The sequence below is a fragment of the Strongylocentrotus purpuratus genome, unplaced genomic scaffold, assembly GCF_000002235.5.
Source record: "Strongylocentrotus purpuratus isolate Spur 01 unplaced genomic scaffold, Spur_5.0 spur5_scaffold_5, whole genome shotgun sequence".
Lineage (NCBI taxonomy): Eukaryota > Metazoa > Echinodermata > Echinoidea > Camarodonta > Strongylocentrotidae > Strongylocentrotus > Strongylocentrotus purpuratus.
Window position 1 is genome coordinate 7,613,074 of NW_022145611.1, and position 24,584 is coordinate 7,637,657.

Genomic DNA, 24,584 nt, shown 5'->3' on the forward strand with positions numbered 1-24,584 from the left:
TTTGAATTCCACGCTTTGTTTTTTAATGTACAGCATGCACTGTAGTTTTGTAGAACTTTTAATAGTTCATATAGTTCATTTGTAAACAAGATTTCAAGAAAAAAGCAACAGGAACAGCAGATTATAAATATCAGAAACATAATTTGAAGTGCAATATTAATATGCAACATATTCTATAACCAACAACTCTGCAGAAATTCTATAAAAATTAATTAGATCATGCTCTGTATAAGAAAGAGGAGACCTCGTAGAAGCTGGGCTTGTTACAGCAAGGTCCCCAAAGAGAATATAATACCTGAATGCTTTAATTACTTTGAAGAAAACACTAGAAATAATTACACATGGGAAATATATGAACAATAACAATATATAACAAAAGAGATAGATTGATGTATATATGAAAAGGAGAAAATGGGAAGATATATAAAAGGATGGAGAGCGGAAGCGCAAAACGAAATAAAACAACAATAGAGAAAAGTTGAGAAGGAAGAAAGTTATTTGTAGGAGAAATTAATGGTGATGGGGATCGAGAAATAGAAGAGAGAGAGAGAGAGAGAGAGAAAAGAAAAAGTACAATAGAGCAAAACACAACAAGCGAGTTTATAAATGAAAAAATGTTGGTAAGGTATAAGGCCTGGAAAAGATGGGGCGGGCCGGCCGGGGGGGGGGGGGTAGACAATGAAGCAAAAAAAAGTAATTACATACTATCATATGTGTCGACATAGTTTTTGCATTAAATATTTTCAGCATCATTACTCAATAAATGCGTTTAAAAACAGAGTCACTGAGAGAACGAGTTACATCGATAGTAAGTGAGTTCTAAAAATTCGGACCAGTAGAAGCTATAATGTATTCAACTTCAAAGCAAAGGCAGTTCTCAGTGGCGGATCCAGGATGGGGGCACGGGGGCCTGGGCCCCACCCCTAGCAAAAAAATATTTTGTTTAAATGGTAACGACAATTGTACCTTTAAAAAAAAGAGAAGAAAACGAGCCCCCATCCCTGGCAAAAAAAAGGAAGAATAAATATAACAAAAAGATGGTAACCACAATTTTACTCTTTTTTTTTTTGCTCAAGGAGGGAGGTGTTGAGTAATAGAAAATAGTGCTCACTGTTGAGAAAGCAAAAAAATAGTGATTACTACCCCTTCCCCACTTATGGGCCGCTAAATATTTTCTCTCGAATTGGGCCCCCTCCCTCGCCGCCGGCTGGATCTGCCCCTGGCAATTCTTTCACGTGGTGGTATATGAAGTGCAGTTGCCTGTCTTGTGAAACTGAATTTGATTGTTTTTCTAAATAATTGCATTTCCAAAATCATACATGATTGAGCCTAACTGCAAGAGATAGATCTCTTCTACCTTATTACTATGAAACAAACATTAGTAGTATATATGAGCACGATAATTTACATTAAAAACATTTCGATATTGGGGTCCATCTATTTAAAGGATGTATAAAGTCCATGACTCCATGCCCTCTAGCTCTAATAGCTGTAGAAATGCAATTTAAATTTTCATAATGACTCCCTTCCCAGATTCGTAACATATATCCCTCGAATATAAGAAATATTTGTTTGAATAACGAAATTATAGCAGATCACACAAAGAAATCAACCACTCTTCTTGTTTTGCATGTATTTTTCTAGACTTAAAAAGCAGTTGAGGGTATAATCATAGACCTACTAAGTCCATGGTATAATTAAATGATCATTTTTTTTCTCCATTTTATTCTATTTTGTTCGTGATTTTTCCTTATCTTTTTCTGTTCAATATTTCTGACATAAAGTTGTGTGGACCTCCATGTCATTCGGTACTGTTGTGGACCTTTTGTTGTTTCCCGCATTTCAATGCAAATCAAGAAGTTAGTAATCATGATTCATGAATATATCATATGTAGGTGAACATATATATATGTATCAAGTCATAGGCGCCGGAAGTGGGGGGGGGGGGGGGCAAAACGCATTTTTGCCCCCCCCCCAAAAAAAAAAAACGCCCCCCTCCCCCCCCCCCAAAAAAAATAACAGTAAAGGAGTAAACATGGTTTGTATTTTTAATCCAAAAGAACGTAACAATAATAAAAACCTGAATTAAATTACATATACAATTCCATTCAAAGAAAAAGGAAAGTTCACAGGAATTAAATTTCATAAACATTGCGCATGCCACCTATACGGTATTTATACGATACGCGCATATCGTGGACATAATTGTGCGAGAATGGGAAAGCGTGTCCGTTTTTTTGTTATAGGGGTGAGAAGACCCTGAACGCTGGCGTACTGATGGGGGGGGGGGGGTGGTGATGTATTTCTTATTCAAAACAAGTGATTTACAAATGTTGATGTTGTGACATGATTTTCCGGCATTTTTTCTCCATTTCTTTTGTAAGTCATATCTTTTTGTGCGTTTGTTGGAAAATAAGAAATTCCCAAATTACAGTCAGGAGAAATACGCTTAATTAGAAGCCTTTATGTCATTTTCTGCAAAGTGACTAAGCTCGAGCCCCCCCCCCCCCTCCTTTTTAAGAAAGTATGTTAAAGAGAAAAAGAAAGAAAGACAGAGAAAAAAATAAGTGACCTGCCAATGTCACAAATAAGGTATAAAAAATGTTCATCTGACCGTAATTAAATGCTTAAAACCCCAGAGCTTACGGGGGCTCCGCCCCCTGGACCCTACCAAGGGATAAGGCGGGCCCCTGGATGCTCACCTGACCGTAATTAAATACCTAAAACCCCTGAGCTTCCAATGGCTCTGCCCCCTGGGCCCCAACAAGGACTCTAAGGTGGGCCCCTGGATGCTCATCTGACCGTAATTAAATACCTAAAACCCTGAGCTTCCGGGGGCTCTGCCCCCCCCCCCCTGGACCCTACCAAGGGCCCTAATAGGCGGGCCCCTGGATGCTCATCTGACCGTAATTAAATACCTAAAACCCCCGAGCTTCCAGGGGCTCTGCCCCCTGGACCCCAACAAGGGCTCTAAGGCGGGCCCCTGGATGCTCATCTGACCGTAATTAAATACCTAAAACCCCTGAGCTTCCAGAAGCTCTGCCCCCTGGAACCCCACCAAGGGCCCTAAGGCGCAGGCGCGGATCCAGGGGGGGGCCGAGCGGGCCTTGGCCCCCCCCCCCCGCAAAAAAAAAAAAAAAAAAAAGAGAGAGAAGAAGGAAAAGAAGGGAGAAAGGGAAAAAGGAGAAAAGGGGAAAGAAAGAAGAGGAAGAAGAAAAGTAAAGGGGGAAGAAGGAGATCGGGGGGGGGGGCCGAAAGGGCCTTGCCTCCCAGGCTGTTAACCCCCCCCCCCCCAATCAAAAAAAAAATAAGAGAGAAGGAAGGAAAGGGAAAGGAAAAAAAAGGAAAAGAGGAGATACTGGCGTACTGATAGAGGGGGGGGGGGGGGCTTGGGGGAAATCAAGTTCAAACGTGGTTTATTTCTGATTCCACAACGGTGTATTACAAATAATGCTGAAATGACATAATTTCCGAAATTTTTCCTCACTTTTTAGTAAATTATACGTTTGTATGTGTTTGTTGGAAAATAAAAAAATTCCTAAATTTACAACCAGGCAAAAAATATGATTCTTGAGATTCCTACATGTTAGGGCCCGAGGTACGGCGGGGATCGAGAGCCTCGAGGCATCAAAATATGCTCATCTGACCGTGATTAAATGCCTAAAACCCCTAAGCTTCCGGGGGCTTTGCCCCCTGGATTCCATCTAGAACCCTACGGCGGGCCCTTAGATGATCATCTGACGGTAATTTAATGCCTAAAACCCCAGATTTTTTGGGGCTCCGCCCCCTGGACCCCACGCCAAAGAGTGACTTGCCAGTGTCACAAAATAATAAGTTATACACAAAAATATGCTCATCTGACCTTAATTAAACGCCTTAAACCCCTGAGCTTCCGGGGCCGGCTCCGCCGCTTCGACCCCGGCCACCTCTTTGAAATTCAGACAAGGATTAAGAGTATAGAGAACGGTACAACGCATCGTTTTCTTTCTCTAAAACGTCAAAGCCTCGCGCAGGAGGGGAGGAGGGGGGGGGGGGGGGGACTGAATTGAGACGAGGATTCAGAGGCGAGAACGGTAATACGAATCTTTAATTATTTAATGAAACGTAAAAGCTTATGCGCTTTGCGCGGGATGGAGGGGGAACTAAATTCCGATGAGGATTATTTTCGAGAACGGTACAATGAATCGTCTTCTTCTCTAATGATTAAATGAAGATTAAAAGCTTCCGCGCCTCGCGTGGGAGGGGGGAACCTGAATTCAGACGAGGATTAAGAGTCGACAACAGTACTGTAAAACGAATCGTCTTCTTTCTCTAATGATTAAATGAAACGTAGAAGCTTCCGCGCTTCGCGCAGGAGGGGGAGGGGGGGACTGATTTTAGACAAGGATTAAGAGTCGAGAACTGTACAACGAATCGTTTTCTTCCTCTAATAATTTAATGAAATGTAAAAGCTTCCACGCTTCGCACGGGAGGGGGGGCATAATTCAGACGAGGATTAAGAGTCGAGAACGGTACAACGAATCGTCTTCTTTCTTTAATAGTTTAATAAAACGTCAAAGCTTCCGCGCTTCGCGCAGGAGGGGGAGGGGGCTGAATTTAGACAAGGATTAAGAGTCGAGAACTGTATAACGAATCGTTTTCTTTCTCTAATGATTTAATGAAATGTAAAAGCTTCCGCGCTTCGCGCGGGAGGGGGGGGGGAACTGAAATCAGACGAGGATAAAGGTTGGAGAACGGTACAACGAATCGTCTTCTTTCTTTAATAGTTTAATAAAACGTCAAAGCTTCCGCGCTTCGCGCAGGAGGGGGAGGGGGGGGGGGGACTGAATTTAGACAAGGATTAAGAGTATAGAGAACGGTACAACGCATCGTTTTCTTTCTCTAAAACGTCAAAGCCTCGCGCAGGAGGGGAGGAGGGGGGGGGGACTGAATTGAGACGAGGATTCAGAGGCGAGAACGGTAATACGAATCTTTAATTATTTAATGAAACGTAAAAGCTTATGCGCTTCGCGCGGGTTGGAGGGGGAACTAAATTCCGATGAGGATTATTTTCGAGAACGGTACAATGAATCGTCTTCTTCTCTAATGATTAAATGAAGATTAAAAGCTTCCGCGCCTCGCGTGGGAGGGGGGAACCTGAATTCAGACGAGGATTAAGAGTCGACAACTGTAAAACGAATCGTCTTCTTTCTCTAATGATTAAATGAAACGTAGAAGCTTCCGCGCTTCGCGCAGGAGGGGGAGGGGGGGGGGACTGAATTTAGACAAGGATTAAGAGTCGGGAACTGTACAACGAATCGTCTTCTTTCTCTAATAATTTAATAAATCGTAAAATTTTCCGCGCTTTGCGCGGGAGGGGAAAAACTAAATTCAGACGAGAATTATTTTCAAGAACGGTACAACGAATCGTCTTCTTTCTTTAATAGTTTAATAAAACGTCAAAGCTTCCGCGCTTCGCGCAAGAGGGGGAGGGGGGCTGAATTTAGACAAGGATTAAGAGTCGAGAACTGTATAACGAATCGTCTTCTTTCTCTAATAATTTAATAAATCGTATAATTTTCCGCGCTTCGCGCGGGAGGAGAAAAACTAAATTCAGACGAGAATTATTTTCGAGAACGGTACAACGAATCGTCTTCTTTCTCTAATAATATAATGAAACGTCAAAGCCTGGGAGGGGGAAACTCGCCCCCCCCCCCGCATTACGTCACTGTTGGTCACCATAACGTACCAATATTTGGCTCGCATAATTTCAAATTTGGGCCCCCCCCCTAAGAAATCCTGGATCCGCGCCTGCTAAGGCGGGCCCCTGGATGCTCATCTGACCGTAATTAAATACCTAAAACCCCTGAGCTTCCGGGGGCTCTGCCCACTGTACCACACCAAGGGCCCTAAGACGGCCCCTGGATGCTCATCTAACCGTAGTTAAATATTAAAACCTCTGAGTTTCTAGGGGCTCTCCCCCCTTGGAACACGTCAATTGCCTTACAGAGGGCCCCTGACCGGATGCTCATCTAACCGTAATTAAATACCTAAAACCCCTGAGCTTCTGGGTGCTCGGCCCCCTGACCCCCGTCGAGGCTCATGCCCTGGACCCCACGCCAATTTACGCACTACCTGATCGATAATACTCCACTTTGAAAAACGTTCCGCGGGACCTGCATGTAACTGTAAGACTGGTGGTGATGCAGATATTTCGTCTGCCCGCCCCCCCCCCCCTTCCGAACTTTTTTTCTCATTACGTCACTGCCCCTGGAATGTGAGCCCCCTGGAATTTTTGCCCCCCCCCCCCCCCCCCCAATCCCAAACTGCTTCCGGCGCGCCTGTATCAAGTACTTTATTATTGATGTTGAGTGGAATAACTGAACCCCGGGAACTGAACTGAGCTTTCGGGAGCGGACTCGGGCTTTCTAGTACGACGATCAAAGATTCCTCTCTGATATTCCGCCATCTCTTGTTGAACTCGGGCCAGTGAAAAGGGGTTAATCGGAAAGAAAATGGCATCGCTTTCGCTGATATACTTCGGCGTGCCGTGAAGAAAAGTGATCATTTTAAACCTGTTTTCTTGTGAATGAAGCAGAATTCAACTCGAAAATGAGGAGAGGTTATTCTCGACCGCCCATGGGGCGAGGATATTCTGGAGGAGGTGGACGAGGGTTCGAGCAGCATCGAGGTGGATTTCGAGGTGCACCGAGACAGAGCTCGAGAGGCATCGACAGTGGTCATGGCGGTGGGGGTGCACATGGTGCAGGAGCAGGTGCCCATCATCGTGAGAGTAGCAGCGGCTACATGCGGGACCCTGGACCGTCTGGGACAGGGATGATCGGCATGCATGATCAAGCGATGGTCGGCGGTGGCACGCGCCCGTCAGATCCGCGGGACAGATCGAGGATAATGGGTGCAATGGATCATCCACAAATGGGACATGAATATGATGCGAGGGTGCAGGATAGAAATGTAGGAAATTATTCTGCAAATGCAGCGTATGATGTTGGCCAAAATTCAAGATTTAGGGAGCATGGGGAGCGGGAGAAAATGCACATAAGTAGACAGGGACTCAGTTCAGGGCCAGCAGTGCCAGGCCAAGGGGCTGGGCGAATTAGGGCGGGGGATTATTCAAGCCAACAATACACTGAACGAGGGCCAGGTGTTGGCAGGTTGGAAAGGGATAGTTACATGGAAAGAGAAAGAAAGCAAGAGAGAAGAGATTATTACCCAAATGTGGAGAGGGCAGATCGATTTAAATCAGATTTAAAGAGCCCAAATGAGAGTAGTCCAGAGTATTTTTCAACCAATTATCCAACAACCGAGTTGGAAGAGGAAGAATATGGAATGTACGATCAGAGAAGGGAATCTGAAGGGGGGCATAGGTCTAGACATGATAGAGGGGATAGTCCTGAACCGTACCCAGAAGACGAGTTTGAATACGAATGCGAGAATCCTGACACGCAGTCCGGTACTAGGCAACAATCTCAATCGGATATAGAATTGAGCCCTGGCCCTGATCATAGTGGTAGGAAAAGCAACATGTCTGATATTGAATTGACCCCTGATGAAAGGGGACAAAGGAGCAATAATTCTGATATCGATTTGAGTCCTGAGAGTGGTAAAAGGGGCATGAGGAATGAAGCCGAAGGCCCAAGGTCCAACAGGGATCTGCAAGATAGGAAAATGGATCGCACTCAAGGTGTAGATCCAGAGTCTCATTTGACAGAGGACAGAGATCCACATAGTGGAGGTTCTATACTTAAAAGTCACTCTGATGATAGAGGATTTGACAGGATGGCAAGGTCAGGTCCTGCATATGGAGAGAGAGCCATGGCGACCGAAGATCCTAGACAACGTGAATCTAGGTCGAGAAGTTCTTCCCTGCCAAGGGATCAACCTGCACCTGATCATAAAGGACGGGAAGCCAATGCAACAAGTGTGGTAATTCCTTATGTGTTCTGCACATGCGATTATTTATTAAGAATTGGAAAAATGAATGAATATTAGGTAGGGTCTAGAATGAATATTTTGAATCTTGAAAATATGTTACCCACTTATTCTATGTCATTGTTTGCTTTCATACAATTTGTGCAAGCTCTATTTTTTTTTAGTTAGAAAGGTGGATATGAATTATAGGAAAAGGTTGAAGAATTGTATTTGTGTTTAGATGTTATTTCATTCACAAATATGTTGTCTAAGGTTTTGAAAAACTTTTGATTTAGCTCGAGTAAAAAGCAATGTAGGAATTGTTACCAAGTGGGAGATAAAATTGATTGCAAAATGTGAAGTATATTTGTCCCAGACAACACTTCACATTATTCTCGAATGTTTTGAACTACAACTCATGAACTGTACCATCATTTGAGAATTTATAGGAAGATTGTATGTTATTCAACATGGTATAGATTTATCTTATATACTGGTAGTATGCAGATGGGCTTGTGAATGAAATGTTATTTGCCATGTTACATGTAGCTCAAGGTAGAGATCAAAGAATATCAGTCTGGATTTTCAATTCTCAGTAAGTGAAATGTGGTGTTTTGCAAATGCTTAGAAGATTCAGTATGTAGTATTTACATTATGTATTATTTCTATGTTGAATGAATTCTCAATTTGTGTGATTGATTGATTTTTACTGGCAGGTTGTGGATGTTTTATACTTTAGTAAATCTAGGTTTTTCAACTTTTTTTCATTCCAAATATGTTTTGAGGAAACAAAGTTGTATACAATTTATCTCTCCCTAGGTTACTCAATAGATCTACACTAGTGCTGAATTTCTTGATAAATGATGAGGGCTACTTTGATAAGGAATTGATAAAATATCTTTACTTTTCCATATTTTTAGATGTATGTGCATTGTACAGGTACATGTATTTGGTTTTCAAGCCCATTTTTTCTTGAAGTGGATGCATGCTTGATAAAGATTACATGTACATGTAGAATAGTAAAGAATTAAGCAAAGGGCAATCCAACCTTGTGAGAAGCTCATTTGCATGAAAGCATAAAAATAAGAGAAACAGAATGGCAGATGTCGGACGTAATTTTTTTTTCAAACCACACAAAAATTATGAATATTTGAGAAGTAAGTTCATTTCAATTCTCAAATTGGCGATTTATTAAGTGTAATTTTGACGAATGCACTGTCAACTCTCCTGTTTGTTTCTGTTCTCCTTCGCCCCTTCTCCCTTTTAGTTTTAGCTGTACTGAACATTTATTGTGTCATGTCATGTCATTATGGCAATAGAATATCATTATCCTCAGTAATACATTGTGTGTGTGTGGGGGGGGGGGGGGGTCAAATTTTAGTCATTGTATGTGTTGGCATAAATTGCTATTTGCTACGGCACTGCATCACAGTGACATTACTCAGTTTAGCCAAATTTAAAGTCTCATAAGTATAGGTATTATACTAGAAAATCATAGTTTTGAAGAAAAAAATTCTGATTTTATTCAAAACAATGTCTATCATCGATCTGCTTCTCTTTCGTTTTATCCTTTCTTGAAGTGCAATTTGCTCTTGGTGTTGGATTGCTGCTACAAAAGGACTCATATATGTAATTCTCACTATTTATAAAGAAAGCAATAGATTGCAATGCTGTTATCTTCAATCTCTCTTTACTCAATAGGAGTCGACTAAGCAAGAAGATCCCAAAACATCGCTTGTCATAACTGTCACCAATGACCAATGCCCAGGGAAAGAGGAAGGACCACCTTCAGCCATTGACCGCCTTGGACCTCCAATCCCTCAGATGAAAGATGCCTCAGAGAGACTTGGACCACCTGTCTCTGCTCCTGCAGATCGTCTTGGACCACCTGTCCCTTCTGCTCTGGGTGCTGCTGCTAATCGCCTAGGTCCTTCCGTGGTAGCTCCTGCGGAAAGGCTTGGTCCATCTGTAGCTACCCCTCAAGAGCGACTGGGCCCATCTCTTATTGCACCTACCGATCGTCTAGGGCGTCCATTGCAGAATTCCGCTGCACATCAGCAAGGAGTTGCTCCAGTAGCTGCTCCAGTAGCTGCCCCTCCTAAGAGGTCAAGGAGAAGAGAAAAAATTGTAGTTGATGAAGACTTTGATCTGTATTCTGATATTCCACCTCCAGAGAATGAGGAAGAAGTGTAAGTAAATGCCCTCTGAGTACAATAAGCTTTGGTTTCATTTGTTTGTTTTATTTATTGTGAAATCTGTTTTTTAAATTGAATAAATATACATTGAGTGACATGCCCATCTGTCATGTACAAACAAAATCTGAGCTAAAAATTTCTTTCAAAGGATCAATGTGCCTTCCTGGAAATTATATACTACTAGACAGCATTGTGAAGTCGTAACCATAGCAATGTTTATTTTATTGTGTTGTTTCCAGTATGTGTTCATTCCTTGATTGTAACGTGTGTAATACGATTTCATGTGATTGACTTGTTTCAGGATCAGTGTGAAAGAGCCAAAACAGGATCTCATCATCACTTTCCAAGCTCAAGACAAACCTGCGCCTGTTCCAACTGCAGCTCCAAAGATGTTTCCAGCAGCTCAGCTCATGACTGGTCCAGCTGCTCAGTCTCAACCAGAAGCAATTCCAAAGGTAGTGGGGCCACAGAGTGAGCAGAGCCATGAGAATACATTACAAGTGGCCTCTGAACCTGGAAAGGAAGTTTCATCAGTGTCTGTTGTAACTATCCCTAAATCCAAGTGGGAGAGTGATGAAGATAGTTCAGATAAACATCTGATTCTGGTACCAAAGTCTGCTAACACACCACAACCTAAAGCTGAGATATTGAAGAGTGTCAAAAAGAGAGATCCGTCTTTGCATATGGGACAAATTGTTAAGGATGTCAGATATAAGAAAGCTGATTCTACAAAAATTCAGGAGTTGATAGGTGAGAGTAAGCCAAAAAAAGAATCAAAAGACAACACTCAGTCTGATGATAAACAACATAAGTCAGAAACAAAAAAAAGCAAGCACAAAAGACGTAATAGGAGCTCGAGTAGTAGTAGGAGTAGAAGTAGGAGCAGGAGCAGGGATAGGGGTAAGAGAGAAAAGCATGGGAAAGATCGCAGAAGAAGATCTAGATCAGATAGTAGAGATAGAAGAAGAAGAAGATCTAGGTCAGATAGCAGAGAGAGAAAAGGAAAAAGATCTAGATCAGATAGTAGAGAAAGAGGTTATTACAAAACACGATCATTCAGGGGGAGGCCGGGGAGAGGAGGGAGAGGAGGGAGAGGTTCTTACAGAGGGGGAATGTATTTAGACAGTAGAGGTAGATATCATAAAGATTCTAGACACGACGATCGTAAAAGGAGTAGATCAAGATCTAGGTCCAGAGACAGACGTCGACCACGGTATGATAAACGCAGAAGTAGAAGCAGGTCTAGTTCCTCTTCATCATATAGTAGTAATAGCAGCTCAAGCTCTAGATCTAGTTACAGTTCCAGGTCTCGTAGTAGGAGCAAATCGCCCGAGAAAAGTAAAAAGAAAGTGAAAGATCCTAAGCAAAAGGGTGATGAGAAAAGTAATCGGAAAGAGGTCGAAAAGTTGAAGTCTGAAGAAAAGTCTGCTGACAAGGTCAAAGAGTCTGAACCACCTAAAGAAGCAGCAGAGAAAACTTATGATATATTCAGTGGAGAACTTGTTAAAGAAAATCCTAAAATAGAAAAGAAAGAAGAGATTTTTGCAAAAGTTGGGGGACTGCCTGATCCTCTCGGATTAAAGCAACTTACAAAACCAATGAAAAGCAAGATATACTCTGGACCAATCTATGATATGCCTCCACTGACCGTAACTGCTGCAACTGAAGCGGATTCAAAACAGTCGGCTCCTTTGCCTCTTGCTGCTGCAAAGCCTTTGAAATCAATTCTGAAAAAGAAGAAGAAAGCTTCTGATGTGCAAAAGGAAGAGGCAACTGCAAGTAATGCTCCAGACTCGCGGGCACCGGCACCAGTAAGCGCACAACCTGCCCCAACTTCAAGTGCTCCTGATTTGGCTCAGTTGTCTTCAGTACTAGCAAACCTTATTCCTCAAGGAGGTAACCAGAACTCCCAGTCTTTGGTTACTCTCATCTCTGCAATTACTGCTCAACAACAGCAGAAACAAGAGCAAGAACAACAGCAATTGCTACAACAACAACAGCAACAACAACAGCATCAACAAAACCTTATACAACAACAGCTCCAGCAGCAATTACTTCTTCAGCAACAACAGCAGCAGCAACAACAACAGCAACAACAACAGCAAAGTCTGGGTTTCTTTAACTCACAAAATACCACAAATATTCCTGGTTTGGGGAATCAGTCTGAGTTCCCAGTAGGCAGTCAAGGCCTGTTTTCACTTGTTGGTGGTCTTGGAGGACAACAATTTTCATCTATACCTGGTCTTGAGGGAGGTTATAACAACCCTCAAGGGCTAGGAACTGGAGGTATAATGACTTCATCTGCTACTGGTCTTGGAGGTATACCTTCAGCAGCCTTGAATTCGTCAATCCCAGGACTTGGAGATGCTAGCCAGAACACACAGCCACAAACATCTCAACAATCTAATCATCTAGCATCCATTCTACAGCAGTCTGGTCTAAAGATGACACCAGAGTTGTCTGCTGTTCTTGGAATGAAACAGCCAGACCAAACTCCAGCAGGATTCAGTGCTCAACCAACCTTCCAAAGTGGTGCGTTGCCACCTGCACAGAACATACCTTTCCTGTCAGGGGCGCCGGCAGTGACAGAAGAAGAAGATCACTTCTTATATGGTGAACCACAGCAGGGATTACAGTATGCTAACCCAAATCAATATGCAGGCCAATCTCAGGTTCCATTGACAAGTCAAGGGCAGTTCAACTATCCCGGACAGGTGCAGGGATCAGCACCAGACGAATATATCCCAGAGGTTAAACCTGTAACAACACAAGCTGACCCCTCGGTAGACTCTAACCAAATCCAAAAGATTCTCTCCGCTATTGGCTTTGACTTTGACATGGCCAAAAAAGTTCAACTTGAGAAGACGCTAGGATTGCATGAAACACCTGTGGAACAGCCATTGCAACAGCCACTGCAACAGCCACTGCAACAGCCACTGCAACAGCCACTGCAACAGCCACTGCAACAGCCACTGCAACAGAGTGATTATGAACAAGTGTCAGAGTATGTTAGTGCACAGCGAATCCAAGCTCAGCAAATTCAAACTCAGCAAGCTACTCAAATAGAAGGGTCTGCCGTTGCTTCAACTTCATTGCCTGATTATAAGATGGAAGGTTTGAATCAAACTGCTTCATTCCTTGATACTGGACTACAAGTACCAGTAAGCGCTACTGAGGAAAAATCTGCCAAGAAACTAAGTAAGAAAAAGAAAAGGAAATTAGAAAAGAAAAAGGTAAAGGAAGAGAAAGCTGCGTTGAAAGCTAAGTCTTCTGATATCGAAAAACAGCCCACTAAGAAGGGACACCAAGAAAATCTGGAACAGAAGGAAAAAAGAAAATCTGACAAAAGTGGCTCCAAGAGTCCTCTCACAGAGCCTATCAGTGATGATGAGCTTGAACAGAGTACACCCAAGAAACATCCACAGTATGCTGATCTCGCCAATATCAAGATAAAGGTTGCCCAAACACCTTCTTCATCAAGATCAGAATCAAACCGGAGGATAGTGTTGCTTCCTCAAAGACAAGAGCACCCCGAGTTTCAGGAGGAGAAGAGGCATGTCTCCATGGAACCAGCTGGAGGAAAATGGCCAACACATGAGAAGCCATATCAAGGAGATGATTACTACAAACAGCAGGAATGGCAGATGAAAGAGCGTAGACACATAGAGGAACAGTTGAGGTTGGAGATGCAAATAAAAGAAGAAAAGGATAAGGAGAAAAGGCGAAAGGACATGCTGAAGAAGGAACAAGAGTGGCTGATGAGAGAGGTGGCCTTAAAGACGATGGAAGAGAAAATCAGGAGGGAAGAAGAAAAGCTACTTCAAGTCAAGGTACTGAATAAGCGTCAGGAAGAGAAGTTACGAAGGGAGGAGGAGAAGCTGATACATGATTGGGAATTAATGAGGAGACAGGAATCAAAGAGGAGAGATGCGGAAAGGGCCAGTGAAGCAAGCAGGCAGCAAAAGCTTAGAGAAGAAAAAGACAGGATCCAGAAGAAGTTGGGACTTCTTGAGAGAGCACTTGAATCATTGAAGAAGCAGCAAGGAGATCTAATGAGGCGCAAGCAGCACACAAAAGATGGACACAAAGATCCCCAGCTGCTGCAAAACGGCAAACTGCAAGATGAGATTGCTGACCAGATCAGATCTCTGAGGAAAGCCTATGCAGATGTTGGCACCAAAGGTCATGACAGGGATGCAGAGAAGAGTAGCACAGAGAGCCGGGAAGGAAAGGAGCGAAGGAGCGTGTCCACTGACAGGTCGAGCGGTAGTAGAGATGATCGAGATGGAGAGAAAGGGAAGGTATGTTGTCATTTTATCTTCTCTTAATTTTGTGTTGAATGTGCAGTAATAATGTAATGTGTGCAAATAAGGGGGTAGGGGTGACAGTAATATTCCTTGAAAAATTCAGTGTTCATCTTTGCAATACAAAATATTTATTAAATATTCCTTGAAATTCAATCTTGAGTAATTTATTTTTTAAGTCGTAAGAGCATGTGAATACGTTAGCAACATTTATTGGATTAAAATTTTATTTTACAGGATTTTTGTTATAGAAACAAATTTTTATATCGGACCCAGAAAACGGCAATCAGTTCATGTTGTGTTTTCCATTTTGACTGAGACGAGTATAAACAGAGACAGCTAGGATGGAAAGTAACGAAGGAACATGTCCACTGATAAATCAGCTGTCAGTGGACAGAAAAAGACCCCTAAAATTCACATCTGTCTATTTTTTTTATATATGCAAACAACCTTATAGAAAATTAACTGTTTTCTGTAAATTATAGAAACATTTGATAACATGTATGTCTGTTCCTTGTCCGCAAAGGGGCATTTCCAGCAAAGACCAAGGAGAGCTATTTGATGGAAATGAAAGAAGGTAAAATGTGTACATCGTGTCATCTTGCAGAAGGTTTAAAGAACAGGTAATGCACTCTTGTGTCAATATAATGATTTTCAGCTACATTTTTTAAAACCTGTAGGATCACCCTTTTTAAAAACTTTTGACTGAATTTGATTTAGGGGGGGAAAAAAGCCTCTATACAGTGTGGAGGATATCACAAGTATTTTTTGCATGCCAAGTTTAAATAACGGTTGACTTTGCCATTTGCTAAGGGTGATCCTACAAATCACCAGAATTTAAGAGTTTCCTGTTCATTAAAGTATCCCATCAATTTACCACCTCCATTTCTCTGACATTCTCAATTTTTTTCCTTCTTTCTATCCCATCTTGTAGAGTTCATCTTCGTCCCACAGCAAGCGCAGCTCTATTGACCGGAAGGAAGAGAAAGAGAAGGAGAAAGAGAGCAAGGCTCGGTTCCAGTTCACCTACTTTGACAACGGAGACCATTGGTGCAAAGTTTGCCAGAAGGCGCTGCGAAATCTCAATGAGTTTTTCATTCATCTCCACTCAAAGAAACACATGAAGGTGAGACCATATAGATATTGTTTGGAACCTTTATAGAATTCAATTGTTTGAAGAGCTTCTGTAAGTATTCATTTGTGTCTTTGATTTGGTTGTGCAATGATTTTGTTCATGCCTCATTTATTATATATAAGCACTTAAAAAGGTTTAGACATTATTGTATTTGTAATGTTATCTTGTTATTTTTAGGCATATACAGTCATACCTGTCCAAGTGGCTAACTTTCTAGAAAATGCTACCTACTTTTACTTGTACATGTTATCAGTATGTTCTCTCTCTGAAAAAATATGTGTTGTAGAACTTGTATAGAAAGACCATTCGTTTCTGGTGGGCACCTTCTCTCTCCCTTAAATGGCATTTGTAGACAGGGTTCAATTATATTTAATATGAAAAACAGAAACAAAAATATCATTACCTTTGAGAAATTCTTTATTTCGAAGGTATTACATCTTGAACTAGGTTAATAAGTTTCTGTTTTACAGTTTAATATATTGATTGATCTGAATGGTATGTTTAGACTGCAAACATGACCCTTGCCTTTTTTGCACAAGGACTAGTAAAGTAGTAAGGTATAGCTGATGTCCTCTAAGCTACTCTACATTTGGCTTAGATAAAGTCAAAACTTTCATGTTTTTCATAAAATGTTCAATCAGGAACATCTTTAATAAGGTAGATCTAAATCTTATTTGGACAGTTGGCTTGAAATCTTGAAATCCCAATTTTTATCATTGATAATGGTTTGTTTTCACTCTAAATCTTTAATCGTACATCTAGCATTGAAGTCACTACCTTAGCACCATTTTATCTCGTCTTGAACAATGTTACCAAGTCCCTTTAATTTATAGAACTGCAACCTTTTAAAAGTGAGAATGGTTTCCTTCAGAGTTCCCCATAAGGCACGCATGATAACTAATGAGAGAGGATGGTTGTATTTTTCAGCTGATTGATCCTATGGATAGACCATGGATGTCAAGTGATGCCAAATCTGAGAAGTCTGGACCTACTGAGGGCCTCCTTCCTGCACCTGTCAAAGGTAAGTTCTTACAAAGGAATGTCTATCAAAGCATCCTTTATGATAATTGATCATAGTCTTGTAAAGTTGGAAGAGAAGTAGTGTTGATGTTGCTTAGAAGTATCGGCTTGCATGGTGATGTAGATATACAGTAGGCTTGTGGAGGGGGAGGATTGGGAGTATCGTTGTGTGTACTAAAAAGATAGTTGTAAAAATTACTGTGCATTGTATCTTCTGCTTTGCACACGTTAGGAAGAATGTGTCCTTTGAAAGATATAATTTCAAATATTGTTATAGAATTTGTCTGACATTTATCAGGACATTCATTTGAATCTAAAATGATAAAATGCCCATTGAATGGTCTTGATTTCAGTCAAATCTGTGACTGAGTGTTCCATTGTAGGATTATTCCTTGAAATGCGCTGATAATTGCTGCTGGATCGAAAGCTAGGGTAATAATTTCCTAAGCTCTTTGGAAGCGCATAGAGACGTTATATAATCATAATGTGATATGCACTATACAAGAATCAAATATTATTATAATTTTATTTTATGTGATTTTGAACGAGAAATTGTTGTTATTTTGTTATCAGGCGCAGAGTTTGTGATGCCAGTGAATGGATTCTATTGTCGTCTGTGTAAGGTGTTCCTTGGTGACGGAATCTGTGGCATGGAGCACATGAAGGACCCAAGTCACAATCTAGCATATCAGGTAATTATATATTCTTGTCTTGAAATAGTAGCCAAAAATAATGCAGGTTATGACTTTATTGATGTACAGGTGACTATTTGGGTTTGTCAAAGCAATTCAGTTCTAAGTGGATTGTTAAGTAATGAAATATTACAAGACAGAACAGGGCAATGATTCTCAATGTGCAGTAGAAACGTGTAATGAAGAGCTCTGATAAGATAGAAGATACCTGATAGAACAACGTAATATGGTCCCAATGTTCTTGTTATAACAAGATTCCTCTGTATAATAATAATAATAATATTTAATTTTTATATAGCGCTTAATACAAATGTCTCTAAGCGCTTTACAAATATACAGATTGTCATCATACGTGACTTCATTAAAGGGGGTTAGCCTGTAGTGTGCCTTGTGGAGTTGTGAGTGGTCCAAATCAAAATACTCAATCAATAATAAGCCATGGCTTTAATTGAATAACTAGCAGATTTGGTGATCAATTTAGATCAATGGCAGCAGGACCTTTGAATGCCCGAAAGCATCATTTTGTTTTTTTTTCTGTAAAAGAAAACTTACCGGTATACTAACTGCATTCTGAATCCTAAAAAAAATTACTGAATAGTTCCCTGTATGTGCGTAAAAAAAATGTGTGAAAGAAGCAGAAGAGTAATTTCTTTGCAGTTTACCTATAAACAAATTAATTTTTTATTTTTATAGAAATTGTTAGATGAGAACAAGTTGTATGACAAACAGTTGCAACTGGAGAAAGCTGCATCTTCAGCCAACGCACCCATTTTCAGCAGGGAAGAAGAAGATGGAGAGGGGAAGGCGAACACCAAGAGAAAAGCTGAAGAGGGACCCGAAGACAAACCTAGCAAGCAGATAAAAAGTGAATCTCCCGATGTCAAGGTTTCATTGAAACCGTCTGGTGGATTTGGAAAGTTTGAGTTTAGCAAGGAACATGGACCTGCTGTTCCACCCCCAAAAGCTGCCCCTGAAGTACCCTTGGAGCTGAGGAAAAACACCAGTCAAGGCAGTAGTGATGCCACTGCAACGAAAGATCCTAACAAATTGAGCATCAAGCTGGGCTCATCTAAACGCCTGATTCCATCTGCTCTGTTGCGTGCTAAAGCTGCCCAGGCGACATCTACCACTACTGCTGCTGAAGCTGTAGCAGCTACAACTGCAACAGACCCTGAAGCTTCAATAACAGTTAGAGCCAGAACAACAAGATCTTCAACGTTGGCCCAGAGGCCACTGCCCATGATTGGTAAACGACCAACTCGTCGGACCAGGGAACAGCCCAAAGAGCCTCCTGCAGAAGAAAGAATCCGTCGTTCTTCCCTGGATGATTTCCTCCTAGGCTCTGGTGGAGAAGCCCTCCCAGTGATCAGTGATGTCAAAGAAGAAACCCCTGTGAAGAAACCAGAAGAAGAGGAGAAGAAGGCTGAAGATTTTGTGCCGAAGGAGATCGACATCGCTAGTGCGTTCAAGAGTATTGCAGAGTTTGGTAATCCTGAAGAGATGGAGTTCATTCAGATTGATGAAGCATCAGATGATGAGCTAGTAGAGATGCCAGAGATACCGGGAGGTGAACAAGAGGAGAACAGCAGCCTACCAGCACCGATACCTCCACCGCCTGCCAATTAGCTCCACTATACAATTGCTTTGGGTAAGAAGACATACTGTACTTCAATATCAAATTTCATAGTTTTTTTTATTTTCAGTTTTTTAAGAGCTTGGGAATCTCTCAATTTAGTTGGCCTGTATTCTCTCTTTGTCTACTTTGTAACCTCTCTATATGAACTTGTGTACATGTATGTATTTAAACAGAGCTGCCAACCATTCCGTTTTTGCCGGAATTACTCTGTTTTTTACTCCAAATTACGGTATTACGTTTTTTCTTCATAAAGTACGTTTTTAAATAATTTTTTTTTTTTTTTTTTTTTTACATACCGCACGTCAAACAACTGCCCTAAAATGATGATTGATCACAAATTCAATAAAAAATTAATTTCAAAACATACTTGAAGAGAAAAATATTCTCCAAAAAATTAAATGCCGATAATACCAAAATAACCACCAAAAAAATTACCTGCTTGTATGGAAAAAACAACATGATGAATGAACATTTCTGCATTGGAAGTGTGTCACGTTTTTTGTAAGTTTCATTTTTATGAATTCCTTTTTTTTGCTTGAAATTCCTTTTTTTTGCCATCATGATTCCTTTTTTTGGTCGTACAAGGTTGGCAGCTCTGATTTAAATGAACACTAAAGAATCGTCCAGTTGCTCCTACAACATCTTGATTGTAGGACGGGTTATTAATAGAATTCATCATTATTCAAAGAATGATGCTATCCATTATTAGAAATTTCACGACATAGAAATACACATGTATGAGAATCTGTCCAGTCATATAATACATGTAGTAGCAAGACAACCAGGCAATTAAACTTTTTCCAGCTATACGCTTCAAATGAAAATTCTTGCTGAGTTTTTTATATTTGTTTTCAAACACACCTTAGACAAAAGCATTGAAGAAAGCAGCATAATTTCCAACATGTTGTTGTTGTTGAAAATTTAACAATTTAACGCTTCTATCTATTCTACTTGGCTAGAGGTAACATTCTAGGACATGTCCTTGTCGTGCAGCCTGACATCCAACGTTTTGTTGGTTTGTTAGACTGCCTCTGTACACCTCACCTGGCCATAGAGTAATACAGAGGTACATAGTACCAGTGTAATGATGTGACATCTCATGTTACCAAACATTCATTGGCCTCCAATCCCTCTGACATTCACTCTTACAAGTGTTTCCCCCATATTGTTCGGTTTTGGTCACATTTCATGATTTTATGACCAAGAGAAAAAATTCTATTCAATTTTAACGAGTTGCTAAAATAATTCTTTTGTATTCATTGTCTTGGATATACCAGAATACTGGATGAAATGTATCTTCTGGAAAGTGTTTATTCTTCATGGTATCAGTTAACATTGGAAACAAACATTTCAGAATTACAACAGCGCTGGGTGAAGTTTAATACCTTTGAATAATGTTAATTCAGCATCACCACTAATTTGTATTTCATGTTTCCTCCAAATAGATCACAAACGGAGGTGTACAGAAGGAGACAGAAGGTTGCAGATGACTGGAGTTTGCCTGGACAGTAGATTACGGGGATGACGATCGTGTGAAGTCTCATCTTCAACTTGCACCAGAGAGGAAGAGTTATGATTGATTGTGAAAGTCTATGGATATTCCAGTCGGAAAAAGGAAAGGAGAAATGAGTTGATCATTATTTCATCTTTTATTGACAAATTTGTTTGTTACTTGTAAATTATCGATTATAGTTGAACTTCATTGGGTTACTCTCAATCCAGGTTTAACAATGGTACCTAGTAGAAATCAATTCTGTATTGCTTTTGGCACATTGCAGCAGCTTGGCTAAAGCCTAGGTAATAGTACTACCATGTAGGTGCCTTTAGCATCATGTGGGATAAAAATATGCACATAATGAATGTAGTTTTGGGTGTCATTCGTCATTGTTACTACCCGTCCAGTAGATAGCTCCCCTTGTCAGCGGTATATTTTAATGCATGTTTTTGTTTAGTGTTCAAGGATATTATTATGTAATATAAGGATGGTGTTTATACTCTGCACATTGTACTTGAAGTAGTTACATTCATGTTCTCTGCTTCTCTCTAACAAAGGCATAGAACGGTTTTGTATATTCTATTTTATTAATAGATTCCATATTTGATAAAGGAGTATTTCAAATGGATTTTAACCAAGGTATTTCTAAGCCAAGGCTTGGCATTTAAGGGGTTAAAGAAATTTCAGAACCAACATGGGCACTATTTGATTCTGTTCTTGTCAATAGTACATTCAAGTGAATTATGTTTACTAATCCAATCAAAAACATGTTTTGTATTTGTACATATCATTATTACATAAAAAATAGTGTAAGCTATCTTATTCATGTTTCTAGGTTATTGTGTATTTTGTGCTGCGTAGATGTAGGTTATGTAGCTTAGTTTGCCATACCTCTGGACACACTTATTGGAGGGCATTGCATCTATTCCTGCCTGTTAGAAGTCATCTTTTCAGCCAACGCACCCATTTACACTAGGGTAGAAGAAGATGAAGAGGGATAGGCGAACACCAAGAGAAAAGATGAAGAGGAACCTGAAGACGTCATCTTCTCTTTGCTCGGCTTGAAAGGAAGGACAACGACCCTGTTGATGCAAGTTCTGGTTTTATGGAGATCAATCAGTATTGGAAGAGACTTGTGCTTGTTCATCATCATCATCGCATCATTTTGATGCTGTTCATGTTATAGTGATCAGTTTCATTTTTTCAGGAATGCCCGTCTTTATCCATGGATGATTCTTGCAGAAATGGCCAATGAATTGCCGATGAGGATGTGCATGTATTACAGAAGTCAATGTAATATCAAAATACAAAATAACTTGTTCTACAAACAAAATGAAAACCAAAATATTCAACAGTTGATATGTACGTTGTAAGAATTTCCATTTGAAAAGTTTTAAAATGTCATAATACACTATGTTTTTACCATGTTGAGTAATTTAGTACATGTAAGTATAGATAAGATACATGCATGTATATTATTGTACTAAAATATTTTGATGTAACCATTATGACCATTTATGTATGTTGTTTATAACTTTATATTGCATCATGCATACATGTACAATTTTAATCATTTGTGTTTAGAATGAATTGTATTATGGTTATCTGAATAGGCATTTTACTAGTTGCTCTCTCAAGTAGTGAGTTTTAATTCGTAATTTTGATAAATGATACACCAAGTCATATGAGTTAATCAGAGTTTGTGGTTAACTTGACTCTTTTCAGAGTGCATACACAAATAAGTCTTCATGCTTTAGGCATTAGAACTTATAATTTTTGGGGATGTAGATTCACTTTCGTTTCTTCCATGTAGTTTTGCTTGTTTGTAGTTTGAAGAACTGAGATTGCATTTTGTAAAAGATTCGTAATTAAAACATTTCTAATTACAAACCACTTTCATGTACATAAAGTATCATTGCAAAATTACAAATAGTTGGGAAAATTATTCAAAAGCAGTTTCAAGCTTTTTCCTCATCTACTTCTGTGTGCCACACAGCATAAGCACTAATTTTGAAACAATCTAGGATTATGTTTTGTAAATGTATAGAGAAATGCAAGATTGTAATGGTGATGGAGAAGTATTGTTCAGAGAGAAAGAGAGAGATAGAAAAAGTGAGAAAGAAAGTAGAGATAGATCTATGGAGTTTGTCTGAAGCAGCCATGAAAGATTTACATATCTTTTCCCTCCATTTGGTCGAGGAAAAAGGGTGTATGCAGTTTTTTTTAATTGCAACAGGGGAAGAATTGGAGGTCTGTGCTTGGCTGGAGCAACTTAGCGGTCGCTTGTCTTCTGGTTTTTGAGGTTGAATATATCTTGCAATTGCCATGGCCAGAGGATAGGGTGGTCTGCTTTCCGTAGGCAATGGAACATTTGAGTATTGTCATATTCTATGAGTTAAGTCAGAAGACAAGGAGAAATAGCTTTTACTTCATTGGTTGTTCCATATTGACTTTGATCACCACCTTTGATATGTACACTGTACAGTCAGCCTGCTTTAGCAACCACCTGTGTAGAAAGACCACATTTACTGTCTCGCTTGAATAGTGTTTACAATTTGTAAGAGACTTGTACTGAAGGAACCTATACATAAAGACCACATTTCTTGTCTCCCTTGAGCGGTCTTTATATGCAGGTTTGACAGTATAACTGAAATGAAGGAGTTCAGTATTTTGTAAATGCAGTCAGTATTTTCTATGTCTTTTCTTCTTTCCTGTAAGTTCTGTCTCGTGGGAATTTAATTCACACAGGTATGATCATGTTTAGATCTGCCATTTGTTTGTAATCATTGATTTTTAACAAAAGGTAAGTAGTGAGATGTTGAAACAGTAATCGTGTAATGTATGATAGTATGTATCATAATTTGATCACTGTCTGATCAACCATGGGTTACCAGTAATCACAAGATTTAAATTTTGTATAAACATCGATTTAGTATTTGAGTAATTGATCTATAAAGATGTATGTACTTTAGATATAAAATCTATTTTTAAGGATTTGAAAAAATACTTATCCTTGTATTAGAAGTTTGTTGATATGCGTGTTTAAATATTCATCTAAACCTTGTCAGTTAGCACAGATATAATCCCAGTGAAGATTTGGAATTTCACACCAATTATTTGCATCATAGTTTTGCCAAGAATGATACCGTAGTTGCAATGTCATTTGTGTGCAAAGAAAGGACATGTAGATCATGTTTTGTACATGTATTATAATTGACGTCATTCTTCTGTAGAAAGATTGATCTGTTCTACACACCGCCCAGCAAATCATTATGTGTAAACTCTCTTTTTTGGCAGATTGCAATGATCCAAAGAGCTAATTTGGTATTGATTTTAAGGAGGAATGATTTAGTGTACATAGAAACTCTGTAAAATGTCCAAATGCTGTTTTATTTCTCAGACCATTTTACAAAGTGAATTACTCCAGCAAATGCAGAGATGTGCTGCACTTGTTTTGATGGACAGTGAAGAAAGTCGACTTTAAAAAAAGGGACGAATGAGTCAGAATCTAAACATTTGCTTATACATGTACTCCCTTTCCATCCCATCCCTTCCCTCCCTGTTCCCTCCCTACCCTCCCTGTTCCCTCCCTCCCATTCCTTCCCTCCCCTCCCCATTCCCTCCCTACCCTCCTCATTCCCTCCCTCCCCTCCCCATTCCCTCCCTCCCCTCCCTCCCCTCCCTCCCCTCCCCATCCCTTCCCTCCCCATTCCCTCCCCATTCCCTCCCTTCCCTCCCTCCCCTCCCCATTCCCTCCCTCCCCTCCCCATTCCCTCCCTCCCCTCCCCATTCCCTCCCTCCCCTCCCCATTCCCTCTCTCTCCTCCCCATTCCCTCCCTCCCCTCCCCATTCCCTCTCTCCCCCTTACCTCCCCTTTCTCCCCCTTTCTTCTATCCACTCCCCCTCCCCTCTACTCCTCCGTTCCCTCCACTCCCCTTTACCTACATTCAAGTTGTGAATGAATTTCTGTTTTTGTTTTTTTTTGGTAAGTGCAGGAGCTTTATATACATGTTTGGAACTTCATCATGGCTTTGGGGTTGAATAGTTTCCTCTTTTCAATTTAGATTTAATTATGGATGGTATTTTATATGTCACCTGGCATCTGTAGATGTCTTTGCTGTACATTGGAGCTCAACACTTATTTGCATTAAACTGAATGTACATATCAAAATCCATTTCAGTATCTCTTTTTGTAT

At 40.3% G+C, this 24,584-nt stretch overlaps 1 protein-coding gene and 1 non-coding gene across 3 annotated transcripts; both read left to right on the forward strand.

Annotated features, from left to right (window-relative positions):
* The first annotated feature begins 6,461 nt into the window (after positions 1 to 6,461).
* On the forward strand, positions 6,462 to 22,710 carry LOC579108 (serine/arginine repetitive matrix protein 2). 2 transcript variants are annotated; one of them, XM_011680788.2, is made up of 8 exons: positions 6,462 to 7,926; positions 9,613 to 10,100; positions 10,408 to 14,407; positions 15,345 to 15,536; positions 16,473 to 16,566; positions 17,139 to 17,257; positions 17,951 to 18,905; positions 20,339 to 22,710. In XM_011680788.2, the coding sequence occupies exons 1-7, from the start codon at positions 6,592 to 6,594 to the stop codon at positions 18,881 to 18,883; spliced, it is 7,161 nt and encodes a 2,386-aa protein (XP_011679090.2). In that variant the 5' UTR covers positions 6,462 to 6,591; the 3' UTR covers positions 18,884 to 18,905; positions 20,339 to 22,710. The 2 variants fall into 2 exon arrangements, 1 of the variants encoding a protein (XP_011679090.2); XR_004066704.1 differs by lacking the exons at positions 16,473 to 16,566; positions 17,139 to 17,257; positions 17,951 to 18,905; positions 20,339 to 22,710 and adding an exon at positions 14,937 to 15,033 and having other exon boundaries at positions 15,345 to 15,460.
* LOC115929802 lies at positions 19,852 to 20,034 on the forward strand. The gene has a single exon (XR_004066742.1). It is a non-coding gene; the product is annotated as a small nucleolar RNA SNORA23 (small nucleolar RNA).
* Positions 22,711 to 24,584: the final 1,874 nt, after the last annotated feature.

What these genes read in the sequence shown, in the direction of transcription:
- LOC579108 (XM_011680788.2), top strand. Translation starts at nt 6,592, where the DNA reads ATGAGGAGAGGTTATTCTCGACCGCCCATGGGGCGAGGATATTCTGGA. An exon ending in ACTCAAAGAAACACATGAAG is followed by an intron (nt 15,537 to 16,472) that starts GTGAGACCATAT and finishes TGTATTTTTCAG; the next exon opens with CTGATTGATCCTATGGATAG. An exon ending in GTCACAATCTAGCATATCAG is followed by an intron (nt 17,258 to 17,950) that starts GTAATTATATAT and finishes TTATTTTTATAG; the next exon opens with AAATTGTTAGATGAGAACAA.